This window comes from Rattus norvegicus, chromosome 20 (genome assembly GCF_021556685.1).
Source record: "Rattus norvegicus strain SHRSP/BbbUtx chromosome 20, alternate assembly SHRSP_T2T, whole genome shotgun sequence".
NCBI classification, from domain to species: domain Eukaryota; kingdom Metazoa; phylum Chordata; class Mammalia; order Rodentia; family Muridae; genus Rattus; species Rattus norvegicus.
Window position 1 is genome coordinate 13,008,860 of NC_141553.1, and position 18,641 is coordinate 13,027,500.

Genomic DNA, 18,641 nt, shown 5'->3' on the forward strand with positions numbered 1-18,641 from the left:
TTGGGGGCGGGGTGCATCATGACAGGGTTGCTTGCTTCTCTGAGGTGGGAGTATCCACGTATCAGGGTCTCCTCTGAGTCCCTAAACCCTGTTGTATTGTCACTCCTTGTGCATTCTGAAGGCCCTTACAAGCTTTATTTAAAGATACATGCTCACTGGAGTCTGCATAGATAACTCTTGTTCCTGTGAACACCAATTTGCCCCACTTTCCAAATCCAAAAATCTTGGAGATTTTTAACCTTGATTCATTTCCATTGTTCCCTCCAGTGTCTCTTCAGCTTTGAGAAGATTTGGAAATGTTGGGATTTATTTTTTGAGCCTTGCTTTTTCTTTTTTCTGACACTCCCCCACCCCTACCCCCCAATAGCTTTTGCTCTAAGAAAGGGTCAGTTTTTACCCTGGGAAAGAAGGGTCTCTTGGGGAACCTTGGCTTGTTGGTGGCAGGCCTTTCCGGGCCCCATGTACCCAGCAGCCCTCACCCGCACATCCGCTCCCTGTCCTGGGTGTGTGTCAGTCACAAGTACTTTTGTGAGAACAGCGTCCTTCTGGTGAGTGAGGTCCTGTGTGTGGCCTGCTCACTGGTGCTTACAAAGCAAGCCCATGGCTCCTTAGCTACTCAGAAGACTCCTAAAGCTGGCTGGTCTGACCACACGAGTGACATTTGGAAGCATTAAGGGCTTTGATGGTGCCTGTGCTGTGTGTGTACGTTGCATGAGGCCCGGAACTCATGTTCCACTCCTGCGTGTGTCTGAGGACATGAAAGGTTTAGAGTTGCACACTTGAGGGACCTAGGCTAAGCGCCGGACCTGGACCTGCGCTGCGATTCTGAGAGATGTTTGTATCCATCGAGCCCATTGTACACTCTGAGGGAGTACACTCTGAAATCTCTCACCAGCAGGCTACAGCAGATTCTCCCATGTCCTGTGGTGACTCCATCTGTGTGACTGTCAGAAGGCTCTGCCTGTGGCGCCACAAACAAGCGCCAGGTGCCCGCTGACAAGGAAACTCCACAGTATAGCAATTACAGATGTTTGTTGTTCTGTGTTTGGATATAGAACCTTCTAGTTTCCTTTTTCCTCAAAACAGAACCCCAAAACCTGGAGTAAAAACAAAAAACAAAACCCCAAAACCATGAAAAACAAAAAACCCACCCCAACTGCCAAGCTTTAATTCTGTTTTTTTATGGCATTAAAGAGACTTGACATCTAAGTGTCTGGAAGGTTGTTACGAATCCTGCCCATAGGTGCTTATTTTCTGAAAATGATTCAGAAACACGAGAGAAATAGCAGCGAGGTGTCTTGTAACTCACCTGTTCATTTGCATATTCTCCTCCCACACAGGCTAAGGAAGAGCAGCCCGAGGACTGTCACCTGGGCAACACCAGTCTCAGAGCCCAGCTGAGACAACTCGAGGAGAAACTGGACCCCCAGGCACATTCCGTGGCCTTCAGGGACACCAGCATGGAAACTTGTAAATTGCAGCAGCCAAACCCGTTGGAAAATGGTTCAAGTAATCATTGTCATAACGGTGAAGAGAGCAGGCCATCACCTCCCAATGATGTACCTGCTAAAACCACGTGGGATGTGATTGGTGTTATTAAAAATCAGGATTTGTTGGCCCAGATTGAAATGCCAGATTCCCCCACTCCAGAAAAGTTAGCATCACAAGGGGGAGCTTTCTCCTCCCAAGCCAGTGTGCACGGTGCCTCCCTCCTCCCTGAGGAGGCTGAGCCCCAGAAGGACCCAGTGAGGGCGCTGGACCTGTCTTCCTGGAGCTCCCCCGAGGTTCTCCGGAAGGAGCCATCCCTGGAGCCTCAGCACAGCCTGCCCCTGACACCGGGCGTGGGTACAGTGAGCCTGCACAGTGTGGACATCTCCTCACCAGACTGGACAGACCCACTGCTGCAGGCTGATGTGTCAGGGCTGCTTTGTTACCCGGGCAAGTCTGCAACAGGCCAGGCCCCGCTGTGGGTGGTGGCCCCTTCGGCTGAGAAGCACCATGTGGAGAGGACAGCCACGGTAGGTGTCTCCCCACACTCCCTGTTGCAGACATTTGTGGGTGGTCAGTGTTTTCGTAGGGTGCATCACAGCAAGGCTATTGTTGGCTCATCTGACAGTGGGTGCCTCATAGTCTCTGAGGAGCTTGGTTTTCCAGAAGAAACCAAACTCCAGCTGACTGTTGTAGGGCCCCTTAGGTCATTTTACTGTTGTGTGAAACGGAGGGATAGTTGCACTCCTCAGAACGTCATGTCCTGTGTCTTAACTGGCCTTAGTCCTGAGGAGCACAGTAATTTATAAAGGACCTCACTGTCTGAATTGCTTTAGGTTTTGTATGCGTGCATGTGAGGTCAGAGGTCAATGTTTCTTGTTCCTCTGTTGCTTTCTATCTTGAGACAGTGTTTTTCCCAGAACCACAGCTTCTCGCTTGGGCCTGACTGGCTGGCCAGCAGGCCGCTGGAATCCCCTGTCTCCTTTTTCCAAGTGCTGGGACTGTAGGGACATAGCACCCCACCTGGGGTTTTATGTGGATGCCGGGAAGGGGGACCCACACTCTGCTGACTTAGGCACAGCCAACAGCCCTAGAATTATTACATTAATAGTCCGTGTGTGTGCATGGTTATGCATGTGATGCTGGTTGATTATAACAACACTTTATTATTTTTGAGCTCAATTGCACTTTTCTATTTTGAAGTATTTTTTTATATGAGGATGCTTTGGGGCATACGTGTTATCTAAGATACCCATACATTACCATCTATGCACAAATTTTTAAAATTTGAGATAGTTTGCTAGTGGCTGCTTTAGGGTTTTTTTTTTTTCATGTTTTTTAAAATCACATTTTATTTTGTGTGCACGTGTGTTTGTGTGTGGTATATGGGCGTCAGAGAATGCCTTGTGAGCAATGGCCTCCTTCTGTCATGTGGGTCCCATAGTTTACACTCAGGTCGTCAAGCGAGGCTTTCTCCGTTCCTTTAGATCATTCCCAGTGCAGACTGAGTGGTTGGCAGTACACGTTTCCAGCGCATCTCACATATTTGCACCCTTCGAGTGCTTAGAGCTGGGTTCTCTGTGGGAAGCAGATATACTCTGACCTTAGTTACGTTACCGTCTGTTGTTATTTACTGTTTTGTGACCTTACAAACATCTGCCCGTCTAACAGGAGAAGGACGTCGAAGACTTTATCGTAACATCTTTTGATTCTCAAGAATCATTAACATCCCCTTCTCATGAGTTAGCGAGAAGAAGCGATGGGAGCGGGAAAAGTGAGTCCGTCGTCATATATATATATATTCTTACTGTGTGTGCGTGCTTTTAGAGTTCAGGATACTACAAAGGTTCCACCAGGTCCTCTGCTGTCCAAACGCACTGTCACCCTCTTGTGCCCTGAGTATGAGTTGCCAATGAGCTGCGAATGTCATCATGCCTTGTGAGTCTGGGTCCCAGCACATTGGGTCCTTGGGTCTTATGCAGATTGTGCCCATTGTCCCAGAGAAGACAGGAGAGAAAGAGCAAGTTGGGCCTTAGCTTCTCCTGCCTTCCCGGCCTGCACGTAGAGGAATGCCCTTCTCTGGGGCTTCAAACGCGGACATTTTGAAGAGCAGAAGTGGGAACTTTATCGGGTCTGGTTCGTTCTTGAGGTTGAGCATGGCCTGTGGCTTCATCACATCAGGAGGTTCATGGGACCCTTTTGGACCCCATGGGTCACAAGTTTGTTTTCCCAGTCTCCTTTGCAGAGCATAGAAGCCCCTGGGAACATCTGTATTTCTGACCTACCGTCCTTGTTCTCTTGTCTCTGGGTCCGTGGTTTTCATTAAAGATGTTGTTCATAACTTCTTTAATGACTTTCTTGTTCCAAGTCAGGATATGGGTGGTGTCTCAAGGCGAGCTGTCTTCTTTTTTCTTTTCTTAAAGTTGTATTTATTTATTATTTAAAGTACACTGTCACTGTCTTCAGACATACCAGAAGAGGGCATCAGATCTCATTGCAGATGTTGTGAGCCACCCTGTGGTTGCTGGGATTTGAACTTGGGAAGAGCCATCAGTGCTCTTAACCGCTGAACAATCTCCAGCCCGAGTTGTCATTTTCAAGCATTTGAGAACATGAGAGCATAAGGGAACGCAGTTTATTGGAAGTGAGGAAATGCAGGAAGCGTTGTAAATGTCCCTTTCCAGTCACTCAGTTGGAGCAAATGGCTGGAAAAGTTGAGTGGCCTGTGTTGGACTCTATGGGTGACTATTTCATCGCGGTCTGGGCCCACATTGGACTCAGTGGGGACACCTGTGCCTTAGTATAGGCCTTATTGTCACATCACATTTGCTGTTTAAATTGCCTCTGGGGTTGGAGGGATAGTTCAGTGGTTAGGAGCACTGACCGTTCTTCCAGAGGACTGGGGTTCAATTCCCAGCAACCACATGGCAGTTCTCAGCTGTCTGTAACGCCAAGATCTGACACCTTCAGACAGACAGACATGCAGGCAAAACACCAGTGCAGATATAAAGAAACAAGTAAGTAAATAAATAAAATATTAAAAAAGAAATAGCGTCTAGCCAGGCGTGGCAGCGCCCACCTTTAATCATAGTACTTGGAAGACAGAGAGGCAGGCACATTCCTGAGAGTTAGCATGCTAAGGCTGAGTCTCTGGGTGTCAACTCCTCCCCACCGCCATGGTTGAGAATGAGTGTCGGGCTTCCTCTGTCCGTATGAACTGTTTTTTTCTAGGATTTCCTCCTGTTTGCCGTACTTTGTCCTGCCAACATGCTGTGGTATTAATACTTCCATTAACGTCTGACAGCGTAGACTGACCGAGTTAAAGGTGGAGGAGATGCTTTTGCTCGCTTTGGGACTAGAGCTGCTTCCGCCTCCCCTTAGGCTGAGCCCCTGAGCTCCCGACCCTTACTGCACCTCACTGGCCGGCCTCCCCTTAGGCTGAGTCCCTGAGCTCCCGACCCTTACTGCACCTCACTGGCCGGCCTCCCCTTAGGCTGAGTCCCTGAGCTCCCGACTCTTACTGCACCTCACTGGCCGGCCTCCCCTTAGGCTGAGTCCCTGAGCTCCCGACTCTTACTGCACCTCACTGGCCGGCCTCCCCTTAGGCTGAGTCCCTGAGCTCCCGACTCTTACTGCACCTCACTGGCCGGCCTCCCCTTAGGCTGAGTCCCTGAGCTCCCGACTCTTACTGCACCTCACTGGTCGGCCTCCCCTTAGGCTGAGTCCCTGAGCTCCCGACTCTTACTGCACCTCACTGGCCGGCCTCCCCTTAGGCTGAGTCCCTGAGCTCCCGACCCTTACTGCACCTCACTGGCCGGCCTCCCCTTAGGCTGAGTCCCTGAGCTCCCGACTCTTACTGCACCTCACTGGCCGGCCTCCCCTTAGGCTGAGTCCCTGAGCACCCGACTCTTACTGCACCTCACTGGTCGGCCTCCCCTTAGGCTGAGCCCCTGAGCACCCGACTCTTACTGCACCTCACTGGTCGGCCTCCCCTTAGGCTGAGTCCCTGAGCACCCGACTCTTACTGCACCTCACTGGTCGGCCTCCCCTTAGGCTGAGCCCCTGAGCTCCCGACCCTTACTGCACCTCACTGGCCGGCCTCCCCTTAGGCTGAGCCCCTGAGCTCCCGACCCTTACTGCACCTCACTGGCCGGCCTCCCCTTAGGCTGAGCCCCTGAGCACCCGACTCTTACTGCACCTCACTGGTCGGCCTCCCCTTAGGCTGAGCCCCTGAGCTCCCGACTCTTACTGCACCTCACTGGTTGGCACGTTCCTGTAGACTTTCCGAGGCTGTTGCAGGCTACAGGCCTGAAGAGCCAGCTTTTATGGTCCCAAGGACTTGTGAAGCCCCTGCCTATTAGATGCCTGGTGTCACACGCTCCGGACTCTGTGCAGTCCCATCTCCATCCCTATCTCAGGTCAGGCCAGACACATCTAGAGTGGACACTGCTGTCCATCCAGCTGCTCCCACCTCCTCTGGGCTTGGTGTCCTATCTGTCCACCACATTCTTGTCCCTGTGCCGGGCACTATGTACCTAAGCCTTAGGTAGTCTGGCTGCTCCTCGGTGCTTTCTGGGGTGTAGTTGCCAGTGGGGATGTACAGGTATATCCATGTAAGGGGCTGAGATAACCCTGAGGTTTATGTTTAAGTCACAGGCAGTTAACACATCAGACATGCAAAGTAAGCTTCTCCTTCCTTGTTCATTTTCCTCCGACTCGTGTTTTCTGGAGATTGTGGACACCCTTGCTGTTCTGATAGGTGTATTATGTGCTGTGAGTTGCTGCAACTGTAGTCGGATTAGATGTTGTGGCTTCAACCTCTGACCCCGTGTGCTCCTAGGTGATGGCCCAGACATTGCTGCGATGTTGACCCTGGGCTCAGAAGGATCCGAGACTCCCACCACTGATCTAGTAGCTGCCACTACTGGTCCTTTCTCTAGAAGGTTTGTCCAGTCACCAGGAGCAATGAGGGAGAAGGAGGTCCATGCAAAGCAAATGAAGGTAATAATGTCTGAGTATTGGCAGCCCCAGTGACATGGAAAAACCTGTCCCTTCCTTGTTTGCTGGCCTACGCCTGCCCCTGTTCAGATGGCCAGCCTTAGCCAATTAGTGGGCTGCACTCCTCCTGAGCTGTCACAGGATGGGAGTCCCACCCGAAGGCCCTCCTCTGTGATGGTGTGCCAGTTCTCCCGGTGGCAGTATCCCCCTAGATAAGGGCTCTAGAGTTTGAGGGTCTCAGAACTGGCTTGTTCTGGTTGAGTCTGATCTCTGGGGGAGAGGAAGGGAAAAAGCTACATTGCCATTGAACAGGTAAATCATGTATGACAGACACTGATGTCAAGATGACTACGTAAGTCAATGGTATCATGCCGGGATGGCATCTTATTCAAATAATAGCGATCTCCCAAAACAATGTTTTGTTTTGTACCAGGGACTCGTGGTGTGACCCAGCCTGACCTCTCACACAGCCTGCTTATTGCTGAGCTCATAGGTATCACTGTGTGCCTCTTGTCCATGGTAGCCAGAAGAGGGTGTCAGCTCCCTGAAATTGAAGCTGCAGATGCTTGTGAAGTGCAGTGTGGGTTCAGGGAGTTGGGCCTGGGTCTTCTGGAAGACCAACAGCATCTCAATTGTTGAGCCACCTCTCTAGCCCCTCCAGTAAATCAGTTTTAATGCTATTAAGAATTCTGGGGTTGGGGATTTAGCTCAGTGGTAGAGCACTTTCCTAGAAAGTGCAAGGCCCTGGGTTCAGTCCCCAGCTCCGGGAAAAAAAAAAAAAGAATTCTGAAATTAGGGCTGGAGAGATGGCTCAGTGGTTAAGAGCACCGACTGCTCTTCCAGAGGTCCTGAGTTCAAATCCCAGCAACCACATGGTGGCTCACAACCATCTGTAATGGGATCCGACGCCCTCTTCTGGTGTGTCTGAGGACAGCGACAATGTACTTCCATAGAATAAATAAATCTTTAGAAGAAAAAGAATTCCAAATTCTTCCAATTTATTTTAAGTAAGTTTAAAGTACGCTTTATTTTATTCCCTTCAGACTGGAAACCAAGGGACCGGGGAGATTACTCAGAAATTCCACACTAGCACGAGGGTCTGAGGGTCATCTTAACACTCATCTAAAATCAGGGCGTGGCAGCTTCTATCCATAATCTCAGCCATAGGCATGGCTGGGTTTGCTGGCCACTGTAGCTGAAGGTTTCCGAAGTGAACACACAGTCTCCATACACATGTACAGGAGAGTGTACACACTCTCACACACACACACACACACACACACACACACACACACACACACACACACAGTCTCCATACACATGTACAGGAGAGTGCGCGCTCTCTCTCTCTCTCTCTCTCCATATACATGTATAGGAGAGCAAGAGCTTGCACACTCACTCACAAACAGTCTCCATACACATTTATAGGAGAGCATGGGCACACACACACACACACACACACACACACACACACACACAGCACACACAAGTCTCCATACACATGTACAGGAGAGTGCTCTCTCTCTCTCTCTCTCTCTCTCTCTCTCTCTCTCTTTCTCTCTCTCTCTCCATATACATGTATAGGAGAGCATGGGCACACACACACACACAGTCTCCATACACATGTACAGGAGAGTGCGCGCGCGCACACACACACACACACACACACACACACACACACACACACTAGAATAACTAATTGTCTTAGGGTTACTATTGCTGTGATGAAATGCTGGTACCAAAGCAACTTGGGAGGAAAGGGCTTATCCAGCTTCCACTTCCCACATCACAGTTCATCAAAAGAAGTCAGGACAGGAACTGAAGCAGGGCAGGAACCTGGAGGCAGGAGCTGGGGCAGAGGTCGTGGAGAGGGGTGCTGCTTAATTGCTTGCTCCTCATGGCTTGCTCAGCCTGCTTTCTTACAGAGCCAAGGACCATCATCCCGGGACGGCACCAGCCGCAGTGGGCTGGGCCCTCCCGCTTGATCACTGATTGAGAGAATGCTCTACAGCTGGGTCTCTCCTGATTCTATATGGTACAAAACATTGAGGAGATGTCTTCAGTGTTTTCTGTTTAAGCCATCTAACAATAAAATAAGTTTTTATTTTTGGCGAAAGAATTGAGTTAGTTGAAAGAATTAGTGTTAGTTGAGTTGTGGATGATGGGTTTGGGCTGGAATGTTTCCCCCTTCCTGATGTTTTTTTTTTTTTTCCTTCTGCAGGCTTTGCTGCAGATGGTGTTTGATGAGAGTCACCAGATACTGGCCTTGTCAGAAAGCCAGGACTCCTCCAGTGCACTGAGCAAGGGTGAACCACGTGACCCCCTGGATGGCGTCCCAAGGGACAGGCAGGCCCTTTCAGAGGGGACATCTGACAGAGGAGAGAAGGTAGGAGACTGCTGGTTCAGTAGGTGAGAAGGGGCCACATGACCTGCTCATTACGTGGTTGCACCACCATGGCTTTGAGCAGGAGGCCCGCTCAAGGAAGCACAGATAGCCAGCAGGCTAGCTCCATGTGGTGTTGGGCCTTGCCAGCCCAGTGGCAGCAGCAGCAGGAGAAAGGAAGAAGGTCACTCGTTCTGTTTGTAGTTTTTCTGTTACTGTGATCAAGCCCGGGGACCGAGGCAGCGCGCAGAAGGAAGGGTTTGCTTTGGCTTATGGTTCCAGAGGGATAGAGTCCATCATGATGGAGAGGCGTGGGGGGTGTGGGGGGGCAGGGAGCTTAAAGCTCATGTCTCAGCCGTAAGCATGAAGCAGAGAGTAAAGTGTAAGCAGATAAAGCTTTCTACTCAGGGCCCGCCTTCCAGTGACGGACTTTCTTTAGCAAGGCCAAACCACCTACACCTCCCCAAACAGAGCCACCAACTGGGGTCGGAGTGTTCAAATGCCTTAGAGTGTGGGGAACACTTCTCATTCGAACCACTGCACCCAGGTTCTGCTCTATTCCGTTTCTGATACCAATATTAAAAAAAATAACCTTTGTTCTGTATCTTGTGACTGGTTGCAATGCCGTGTGTGGAGGTCAGATTGTGTGCGGGAGTTGATTTCTTTTCCTCCTACTGTGTGTTTTCTGAGTATTGAACTCAGGTCATCAGACTTGGGCCCAGGAGCCTCTGTCCGCTGAGCTACCTTGCTGGCCCCTGATAGCAGTATTTTTTTAATTCATTTGTTTTACGTGTATGAGTATTGTGTCTGCATTCACGTCTGTACACCACATGTGTGCCTGGTGCTCACAGAGGCCGGAAGAGGGTGTCTGATCCAGTGGGACTGGAGTTGTACACAGGGGTGAGCTAACACGTGAGTGTTCCCGAAGAGCAGCTGGTGCTCTTTACCACTGAGCTGCCTCTCCAGCCACTAATGTCAGCATGAAAATATTACATTATTATTATTACTATTAAGAATTTCATAATTTTTATCACATTCACCCTCATCCTTAACTCTTTCAGATTCATTTCGCCTTTCTTCTCTACGTACCCAGCTTTGTTTGTGTGTGGCTGTGTGTGTGTGTGTTTTGTTCATCCTTCAGGATGAATTTGTTCTGGCCAGATATTCTTGGATACGTGGTTGTCCTTAGTCAGGGTTACTACTGCTGTGAGGGGACACCGTGACCGTAGCAACTCTATGAAGGAAAGCGTCTAACTGGGACCGCCTTACGTGCTCAGAGGTTTAGTCTGTTATCAACGTGCTGGGAAGCATGGCAGCAAGCAGGCAGACGTGGTGGCGGACAGGTAGCTGAGACTTCTACATCTGGGTGACCAGGCAAGAAGAGAGAGAGAGAGCCAGTGAGCATGGCTAGGGCACTTGAAATCCCAAATGACACTTCCTTCAGCAAGGCCACACCCACTCCAACAGGGCCACCCTTCTAATCCTTTCAAAGGATGCCACTCCCTATGAAACCATTTGGGTCATTTTGTTTCTTTACAAACATTTATTTATTTATTTCATGTATGTGAATCCACTGTAGCTGTCTTCAGACACACCACAAGAGGGCACCAGATCCCATTACAGATGGTCGTGAGCCTCCATGAGGTTGCTGGGAATTGAACTCAGGATCTCTAGGAAGAGCAGTCAGTGCCCTTAACCACTGAGCCATTTCATTCAGACAACCACAGTGGTCTTCCCTGGTGAGTCACCAACTTACCAGGCGCCGTGCTCTTAGAGAACCTGATAGCAGTATTTTGGTGATGGCGTTTGGTTTTCATACGCTGAGTCAAACTGGCTAATTCTAGTCTTCAGTCAGACTGGCTTCTGCTATTCTCTCCTTACTCAGCTGCCATGATAAAACACCACAGACTGAACAGGTTAGGCAATCGGTGTTTAGTTTTGCCCTGTGTGGAGGCTGGGCGCCTGCAATAAGACACCAGCCTGGCTGGCTCTGGTGAGAGTTCAGTACTGAGTTTGTAGTTCTGTCCTTGGACAGCAGAGAGCGTACTCTTCTCTTCTTACCTTTTTACTCTTCCAGCTATAACCAGCGAGAGCGTTGTCAGGGGGAGCCCCACTGTGTGATCAGTTAATCCTAGTGGTGCACTATTCTTCCCCATGGGGATTAGGGCTGAATATGTGGATTTGTGGGGCACATTGTGTTGATCGTACTTGAGTGCACACTGACGAGGGAACGTGTGTGTGTGTGTGTGTCTGTGTGTCTGTGTCTGTGTGTATGTGTGTGTCTGTGTTTGTGTCTGTGTGTGTGTGTATGTGTGTGTCTGTCTGTGTTTGTGTCTGTGTGTGTGTGTGTCTGTGTATGTGTGTCTGTGTTTGTGTGTGTGTCTGTGTGTCTCTGTGTGTTTGTGTCTGTGTCTGTCTGTGTGCTTGCGTGGTTTGAAGCCAGCGTCTGCACCCCAGCCCAGCACTGAGCCCCTGTTTTGCATTGCAGGAAGCTTTGGGAACGCACCTTACGTGGAGTGAGGAGCTTTTGCAGGCCATCCAGGAAGTGTTTGCCAGGGAGCAGGAGAATGCTGAGCTGCAGCCTAGACCTTACAGCTCAGACCTCGGAGACTATAACTCCCTGGTCAAGAAGCTGGAGAAGGTTATTCAAGAGCAGGTGAGTAGCAGCCTCAAACCTGGGCTTCAATCACCACCGTGCAGCAAGTGTGAGGGGGTCCGTCCTTTAGGAAAATCTGGGCTTTCTTGTTTTTCTAAACTTTGGAATGTGCTGGCCACCGGCTGAGGAGACCTTGTGGAGGAAGCATCGTGCTCTCGTGTGTAAGTGCTAATGTGCTTGGTGCATTCATCCCTTAGTCTTAATCCCTGGGATAGACATAGCAAAAGAACAGACTCTCTGGGCTCTCCCGCGCCACCAAGCACACTGCACATGGGCTAGAGGACATTGACATGGTAGGACAATAGGTATCCCGTTTGTGTCACTGGGTGCTCGGAGGGCAGGCCCTGGGTCCTGTGCACCTGCTACATCCTTACAAAGCCACTAAACCTGTCACAGCGGCGCTGGAAGCTTGGGTTTGAAAGGATACAGGATGAGGCCCACCTGCCTTCTGCCTCCTCGCTGGGTGCTTGCCGTCCAGCGTTCACACGTCCTCTGGTCTTCCCCACCCTTCAGGGAGACCTGCAGAAGGTCCGGGAGCACGCGTGTCTGCCAGACAGGAGCAGCCTGCTAGCCGAGATCCAGGCCCTGCGCGCTCAGCTCCGAATGACACACCTACAGAACCAAGAGAAGCTGCAGCAGCTGTGTGCGGCCTTGACAAGCACAGAGGCCCGAGGGAGCCAGCGAGAGCACCAGCTACGCAGGCAAGGTGGGTGCCCCGCCCCGCCATGCACTTTACCCCACCCCTGCCCTGCGAGGCCCTCAGATGCAAAGGAAGCCCTGAATGCGTGCAAGTGTTTGGGACTCTTGGGATCCCTCAGTGCAGTTCAGGACCTTGTATGTAAATTTTCACATTGAGGGAGGTTTTGATGGACGTGACATCTGTGATCAAATGCTCTGTCTCCTTTCTGGCTGTGTACTGATCAGGCCTTAGCGTGGCGGCCTCCCTCACAGTCTGGCGTTCTCCCTACTGCACAGGTCCGTATCTCTGTTTCTGGTGGGTTTCTGTCAGGTAATCACCCTTGTGCTGGGTCATGTGAATGCACGTGTCTCGGTCAGACTCCATTTTGTGTCTGGTTATAAGAGTCCTACAGCCGGTTGTGGTGGCGCACGCCGGTAGGATTTGCTGAAGGAGGCAGAGGCAGGAGGATCACGAGTTCGAGGCCAGCCTGGGCTACACATTGGTTGGGGATTTAGCTCAGTGGTAGAGCGCTTGCCTAGCAAGTGCAAGGCCCTGGGTTCGGTCCCCAGCTCCGGGGGAAAAAAAAATCCTGCACTGCAGGCTTGTACCATTTTTTGGTTCTCATGTTGGCAGAGCACTGACCTTGTAAGAAGCAGACAGCATTCCCTTTGAGTTTTCAGGACTCTGAGATTCTGGGAGAATTTTTCAGTAAGGCACATGGGCCTTAATTTGTTTCTGTTGAAGGTATGTGGTGTGTGAGGGTGGTTGGTGCTATAGGTCTCAGGGCGTGTCCTGAGCAGGAGGTCACACTTAAGAAGGCAGGTGTGTCACTCACTGAGTGGCTTCTTTAGACACAATGGCTTCCAGTTCACAGAAATGCTCACAGGAACTCCACCTCCCCAAATCAACAATGTTTGCGACTTGACTTGGTTGGCGCGTCACACACACTAGGGACTCGTGGATAATGTGCTGTCTGCTGTTTTAATTCTTCTCAGTCGAGCTGTTGGCTTACAAAGTGGAGCAGGAAAAATGCATAGCAAATGACTTACAGAAAACCTTGAGCAAAGAGCAGGAGGCAGCGAGTGACGTGCGCAAGCGTCTGATGGTGGAGCAGGGTGCCGTCCAGGACCTCAAGTCCGAGCTGCACGCCTGTAAGCAGGAGAACACGAACCTGCTGGAGTCGCTGGACAAGGTGCAGCAGGAAGTCCTGCGGCTCAGGTATGGCCATGTGACGTGGTCCTACAGTGGAACTTCATCTGCTTCGGCCGGCAGGTGCTGTGGGGGCTTTGGATTTCCATGTGACAGTGGTGGGAGGGACGCCTGCCTGAAGGTCCCCTTTACACAGGGCTCATTGCCACCCCTTGTGTCTCCCTCCCAGAGCCGTGCTGGACGGGAAGGAGAACGAGCTGAAGGTCGTCCTGGAAGAGCTGGAGTGTGAGCGTGGAAAGGGGCAGGTCCTCCAGGCCCAGCAGGAGGAGCAGCAGCTGCGGCACCTGCAGAGGGAGGGCCAGAGCTCAAGGGCCCTGGAGGTGACTGCTTTTCATGTTCCTCTGAATGGTGGGCAGCCCAGTCGAAAGGACTTTAAGACAAAATAAGGCTGTGTAATCATTTATTTTGTTTTTGACTTTATAAAATCATTACATCATTTACCCCTCCCCTTCCCTTGAAAGCTTTCTGTGTATCCGGATGTGCTTGCTCTCTTTTAAATCTGTGGCCTGAATTCAACCTGCTTGATCTGTAAGGTGTTACTTGAATGTATATTATTATATATTGAATGTATATTGAATGGCTGACCATTTGGTAGTGCTCTTTGTGTAAGGTCGAGGCCTCATGGTCTATCCTTGTCCACCTCATGGTCTATCCCAATCCACCTCATGGTCTATCCCTATCCACCTCCTGGTCTATCCCTATCCACCTCATGGTCTATTCCTATCCACCTCATGGTTTATCCCTATCCATCTCATGGTCTATCCCTATCCACCTCCTGGTCTATCCCTATCTACCTCATGGTCTATCCCTATCCACCTTGCCGTGTCTGCTGTTGTCCTTCCTCAGCTCATGTTTAGGCGGCCATGTTGGTAAGGCTTTATAGGTGTAGCTTCCGAGATCGCTCCAAGACACAGTCTCACAGTAAACTCTGACCTCTGGCTCAGACAGTCTTTGTGCGCCCTCTCACCCAACGCTTTCTGAGCCTTGAGTGGGGGAGTGGTTTTAAGGATGGACCCATTGGGACCGGGTTCCACTGCCCTCATTTGGATGGCTTTTCTCCATGTGTTACAAATAGTGGTTTCCTTGAGGTCGGGAGGCTGAACGCTCACCTGTGGGTTTAAGGACGTATATTTAGAGCATGGTGCCAGAGATGCTCCCGATAGCGTAGAGCAGAGGGGACCGTGCTGGTTCTGTCTCTTTGAAGATCCACAACCTCACTGCCCCGGGAAATTGGTTAGGGTTCCAGTACCAGGTGTGATATCCCTCTTCCCGCATGGACCTTAAGACCAATGAGAGGGAAGCTCTTGGATACCATGAGGTATATGTCACTACCGCACCCTTCCAGCTCTTATGCCAACCAACATGGTGTCACCGTAGTTCACAGTCATCGTAGTTGGCCAGGACTCTCAGTGCTCCTGCCATTGGGAACCTGCATAGTGCCTCTGCTAGGATTAAAGCTAGTTCTCGAGGATGGAGACATTCAGGTCAGTTCCAGCTCAGTGGCCACTGAGGCCACATATGTGAAGCATGCAGTGTTTTAGCCATAGGAGTTAGCTTGGTCCCTTTGAGGAACAGCCAAGGGCAGTGGCAGTAGCCTGTAGTGTTTTGGGGTCTCTTGGACAACCCTGGGTGTCTTAGGGTCACTGTTGCCTGATGAACACCCAAGACTTAAACAACTTGGGGAGGAGAGGGTTTATTTCGCTTCTAACATCACTGTTCATCACCGAAGGAAGTCAGGGCAGGAACTCAAACCCGTAGGAACTTAGAAGCAGGAGCTGATGTGAGAGGCCATGGAGGGGCGCTGCTGCTAGGTTGTTCCTCATGCCTTGTTTAGCCTCCTTTCTTGTCCCACCTAGGGCCACTAGTAAAGGGGTGGCAGTGACTGACCGACCACAATGATCTGGGGCCTCCCATATCAATTACGAATTAAGAAAATCCCCACTGGCATCTCTACAGCCCTGATTTTTTGTTTGTTTTGTTTTGTTTGAGACAGTTTCTCTGTGTAGTCTTGGCTATCCTGGAATTCACTCTGTGGACCAGGCTGGCCTCGAACTCAGAGATCCACCTGCCTCTGCGCCCCAGAGTCTGGGATTAATGGTGTGCACTACTACACCTGGCTTAGAGCCCTCATCTGGAGGAGGCATTAACTCAAGTTTCCTCCTCTCTCTGATGACTTTATTTCGTGTCAAGTTGACATGAAACTAGCTAGCACATTTACCAGCAACTCAGAAGAGGGCTTCTCCTGCCTGGTTTTGGGGTTGTTGTGAGGTAGTCATTGTCTATTGGAGGGAGTGTTGTCAACCAAATGAGAACATTTCATGTAGGCTGTATGGGTCTGTGTGTTTACATACAGACTTACATGTATTAGAGTGTTTTTCTTTAGCTAGGTAGTTAATAGCTTGACTCTTTGTGACTTTTCCAGACATCCTTACTGTTACTTTCCTTCCTTCTATATTTTTCTCCCTTCCCCTCCCCTAATTATAGCTCCCTCCCTGCACAGTGGTGGTGGTGCACACCTTTAATCCCAGCAGTTGGGAGGTGGAGGCAGGGGGATCTCTGAGTTCCAGGACAGCCAGGCTACATAAGGAGAAACTATCTTGAAAAACAATAACCAGAAAAGCCCTTGATGTGTGTCACCTTCTCTGGGTCCATATTCCATGGTGCGTACACTCCACATTTCATTCTCCCTTAGTCAGTTAAAGGACACAGAAGTGGTTTCTGTTCTGAACGGAGCAGCAGTGGGTGTGGCTGAACACGAGTCTGTGGAGTAGGGCGCTGAGTCCTGGGGCCTGGGAGTGGCACGGCTGGGTCCCACGGCCAGTTTACTGTTAGCCTTTCTAGACTCTCCTACGCTGATATCTGTAGTGGCTGGACCAGTTTCCAGGCTGAGGCATTGGGTTTCAGTTCCATCTCTATTTCGGTTTGCGTCCTCTGTGGTGTTTCTGTCTCCCTCGTGGATTCTGTTCCGGCCTTGCACTGTCATTTCCAGCAGCCAACGGACATGTTTTCCTGGGTGTCACTCAGCATTTCCTCTCCTCAAGTTCTTTCTCCTTCATTTCATTGACTTGTGTCTTCCAACTCTTTGGCGTCTCAGATGAAGTTAATGATTGTCTTTGAAAGCATGTTCTGTGCTTCCTCTGGTAATTCTCATTGGCAAACATGTCTGCTACTAATAGAACTTGGAGAGAAGACACTGGCTTGACCTTTTCCACTGTTGTTAGTCCTGTGACGAGACCAGACATGTCTCGTTTTCTTAGCCTAGCCTGACACGGATAAAGCAGGTAGAGGACAAGGTGCACAGGCAGGTTGGGCCTAGAGGTTGGAAATGGCTGGGGTGCTGTGAAGTCAGATGGGCACAGGGGATGGGTTGCTGGACGGTTGTGCCCCTGGGTCTAATTCTGCACTGTGGGGTACATCTCTGGCTGGCGCAAAAAGTTGGAAGTGGTGTGGGACGGACGTGTGGGTTTGAGACTAGAGAAGCATAGAGATTGGTGGCTGTGCAGGCCGCTCAGGACAATCAGTGTGGGACCTGGGCATAATCTTGCAGGTTGGCTAGAGCGGATGAATGGGGAGGGATAGGGAGACTCATGGATCTAGGCCTTGGTGAAGGCTGTGAGTGGATCATTGGAATTCAGTGCAGAAGGGAGCTGCGTGGCGGCAGGGAGGAGGGGTCCTGATGGAATCCTAGATCTGGTTATAGCTCAGGCAGGAGGAAAAGGACACTGGATGTAGGACATGGGCCATACCTGGGAGTCTGGAGAGGAATTGTGCTTGGCGATGCTGAGAGAGACTCACGGGTTCAGCCCTAGAGATGTGAGTGGAGAGGATGTGGGTGCTGGCAGGTAAGGTAGCTCCTTGAAGAACCTATAGATAGCTTGCAACAGGGGCAGGAGTGGGCAGACAAGGCCAGGACACTGTAAGTAGGACCAAGGCAATATTTGAGAAAAACAGTACCTGGCGTCTGTGACTTATGCCAGCCCTGTTGGTTGTTCCCAGCATTGTTCTTGGCCATTTCCGTTGCTTGTTTTGTTGTTGTTTTGTTTGTTTGTTTTGTTTTTACTTTCTAAAGTGTTTTTATTTAACTTTTGAGAACTTGATACAATGTTTGATTAGATTTTCCCACTGATCCAACCTCATATTCTTTCTCTAAAGAAAAAATAAAAAGCACAAAAAAACATGGAGTCTGATTTGTTTTGGTCAACTACTCCTGTGCATGAGGTCTGCCTTGGAGTGCAGTATTCATTGCAGCTTTTCCTCCTGATCACTTAATAACAACTCTGAGACTAATTATTTATTAATACATTCTTAGGCTGTAATTTTCCCTGTGTTCGCCAAGTAGCTGTAACTTATTACCTCTTTTATTCTTATCTGAGATCAGCAACATGGCTGCTTTCCTCGCCTTGTCTTCTGACATGTGTCTCCTCAGCATTCTCGGGCGAATCTCCTGCTTTCCTGACTTTCCCAGAATCCTTTCTCATCCCAGGATGTCCCACCCCCTATTTCCTGCCTCAGCTCATTGGCCATAGGCTTTTTTATTGACAGATGATACTTAGAGGTTCTCTCTACAAGTGGGGTTGTTATACCCAGTGTCACACAACCTCCTTGTAGCTATCTGGATGATGCTTAGCATGTAAGGGCTTCATAATGCAGATGTGGTAAGCACGTGGCATCTGTGTGCCTCATATTCAGCAGTGTCCTTTAGCTCATGGTCTTCGGTGCATGACTTTAGACACCACATCTTTGAGCATCCTGGTACTTCTAAGAAAGGGAGAAAGATGTGTGCATGGAATACTAATTCTACACAGTATTTCATCCATGCAGTCCTGAGTATAGTGTTACTTATAGGATAGTTTTCAAAGGTTGTGATTTCTGAATTAAAAGTGTAAATAAGAAAACCATCTAGATCCTTGCCCATTTGGTATTAATTATTATTATCTTGTTTATTCCACCCATGCAGGAGTTGAAAATATCCTTGGAGAAGCAGCTGGCTCAAAACAATCAACTGTGTGTGGCTTTAAAACACGAGCGGGCGGCCAAGGACAACCTGCAGAAGGAGCTGCAGATTGAGGCCTCGCGCTGCGAAGCGTTGCTGGCCCAGGAGAAAGGCCAGCTCTCCGAGCTGCGGAAGAGCCTAGAGGCCGAGCGGAGCCGCTCGCTGGAGCTCTCTGAGGCCTTACAGCACGAGCGGCTCTTGACGGAGCAGCTGAGCCGCAACGCGCAGGAGGCCT

General features: G+C 50.1%; 1 protein-coding gene across 45 annotated transcripts in view; it reads left to right on the forward strand.

Annotated features, from left to right (window-relative positions):
* The window catches only part of Pcnt (pericentrin), an 84,857-nt gene that overhangs the window by 52,851 nt on the left and 13,365 nt on the right, over nt 1-18,641 (forward strand). For 27 of the 45 annotated variants that reach the window (XM_087597450.1, XM_087597459.1, XM_087597465.1 and 24 more), the window contains 9 exons: nt 1,341-2,018; nt 3,160-3,262; nt 6,329-6,489; nt 8,708-8,872; nt 11,358-11,525; nt 12,039-12,231; nt 13,200-13,422; nt 13,583-13,733; nt 18,371-18,641. The exon at nt 18,371-18,641 is cut by the window's right edge. In XM_087597450.1, coding sequence (XP_087453576.1) covers nt 1,341-2,018; nt 3,160-3,262; nt 6,329-6,489; nt 8,708-8,872; nt 11,358-11,525; nt 12,039-12,231; nt 13,200-13,422; nt 13,583-13,733; nt 18,371-18,641 — 2,113 coding nt within the window. 45 annotated transcript variants of the gene reach the window in all.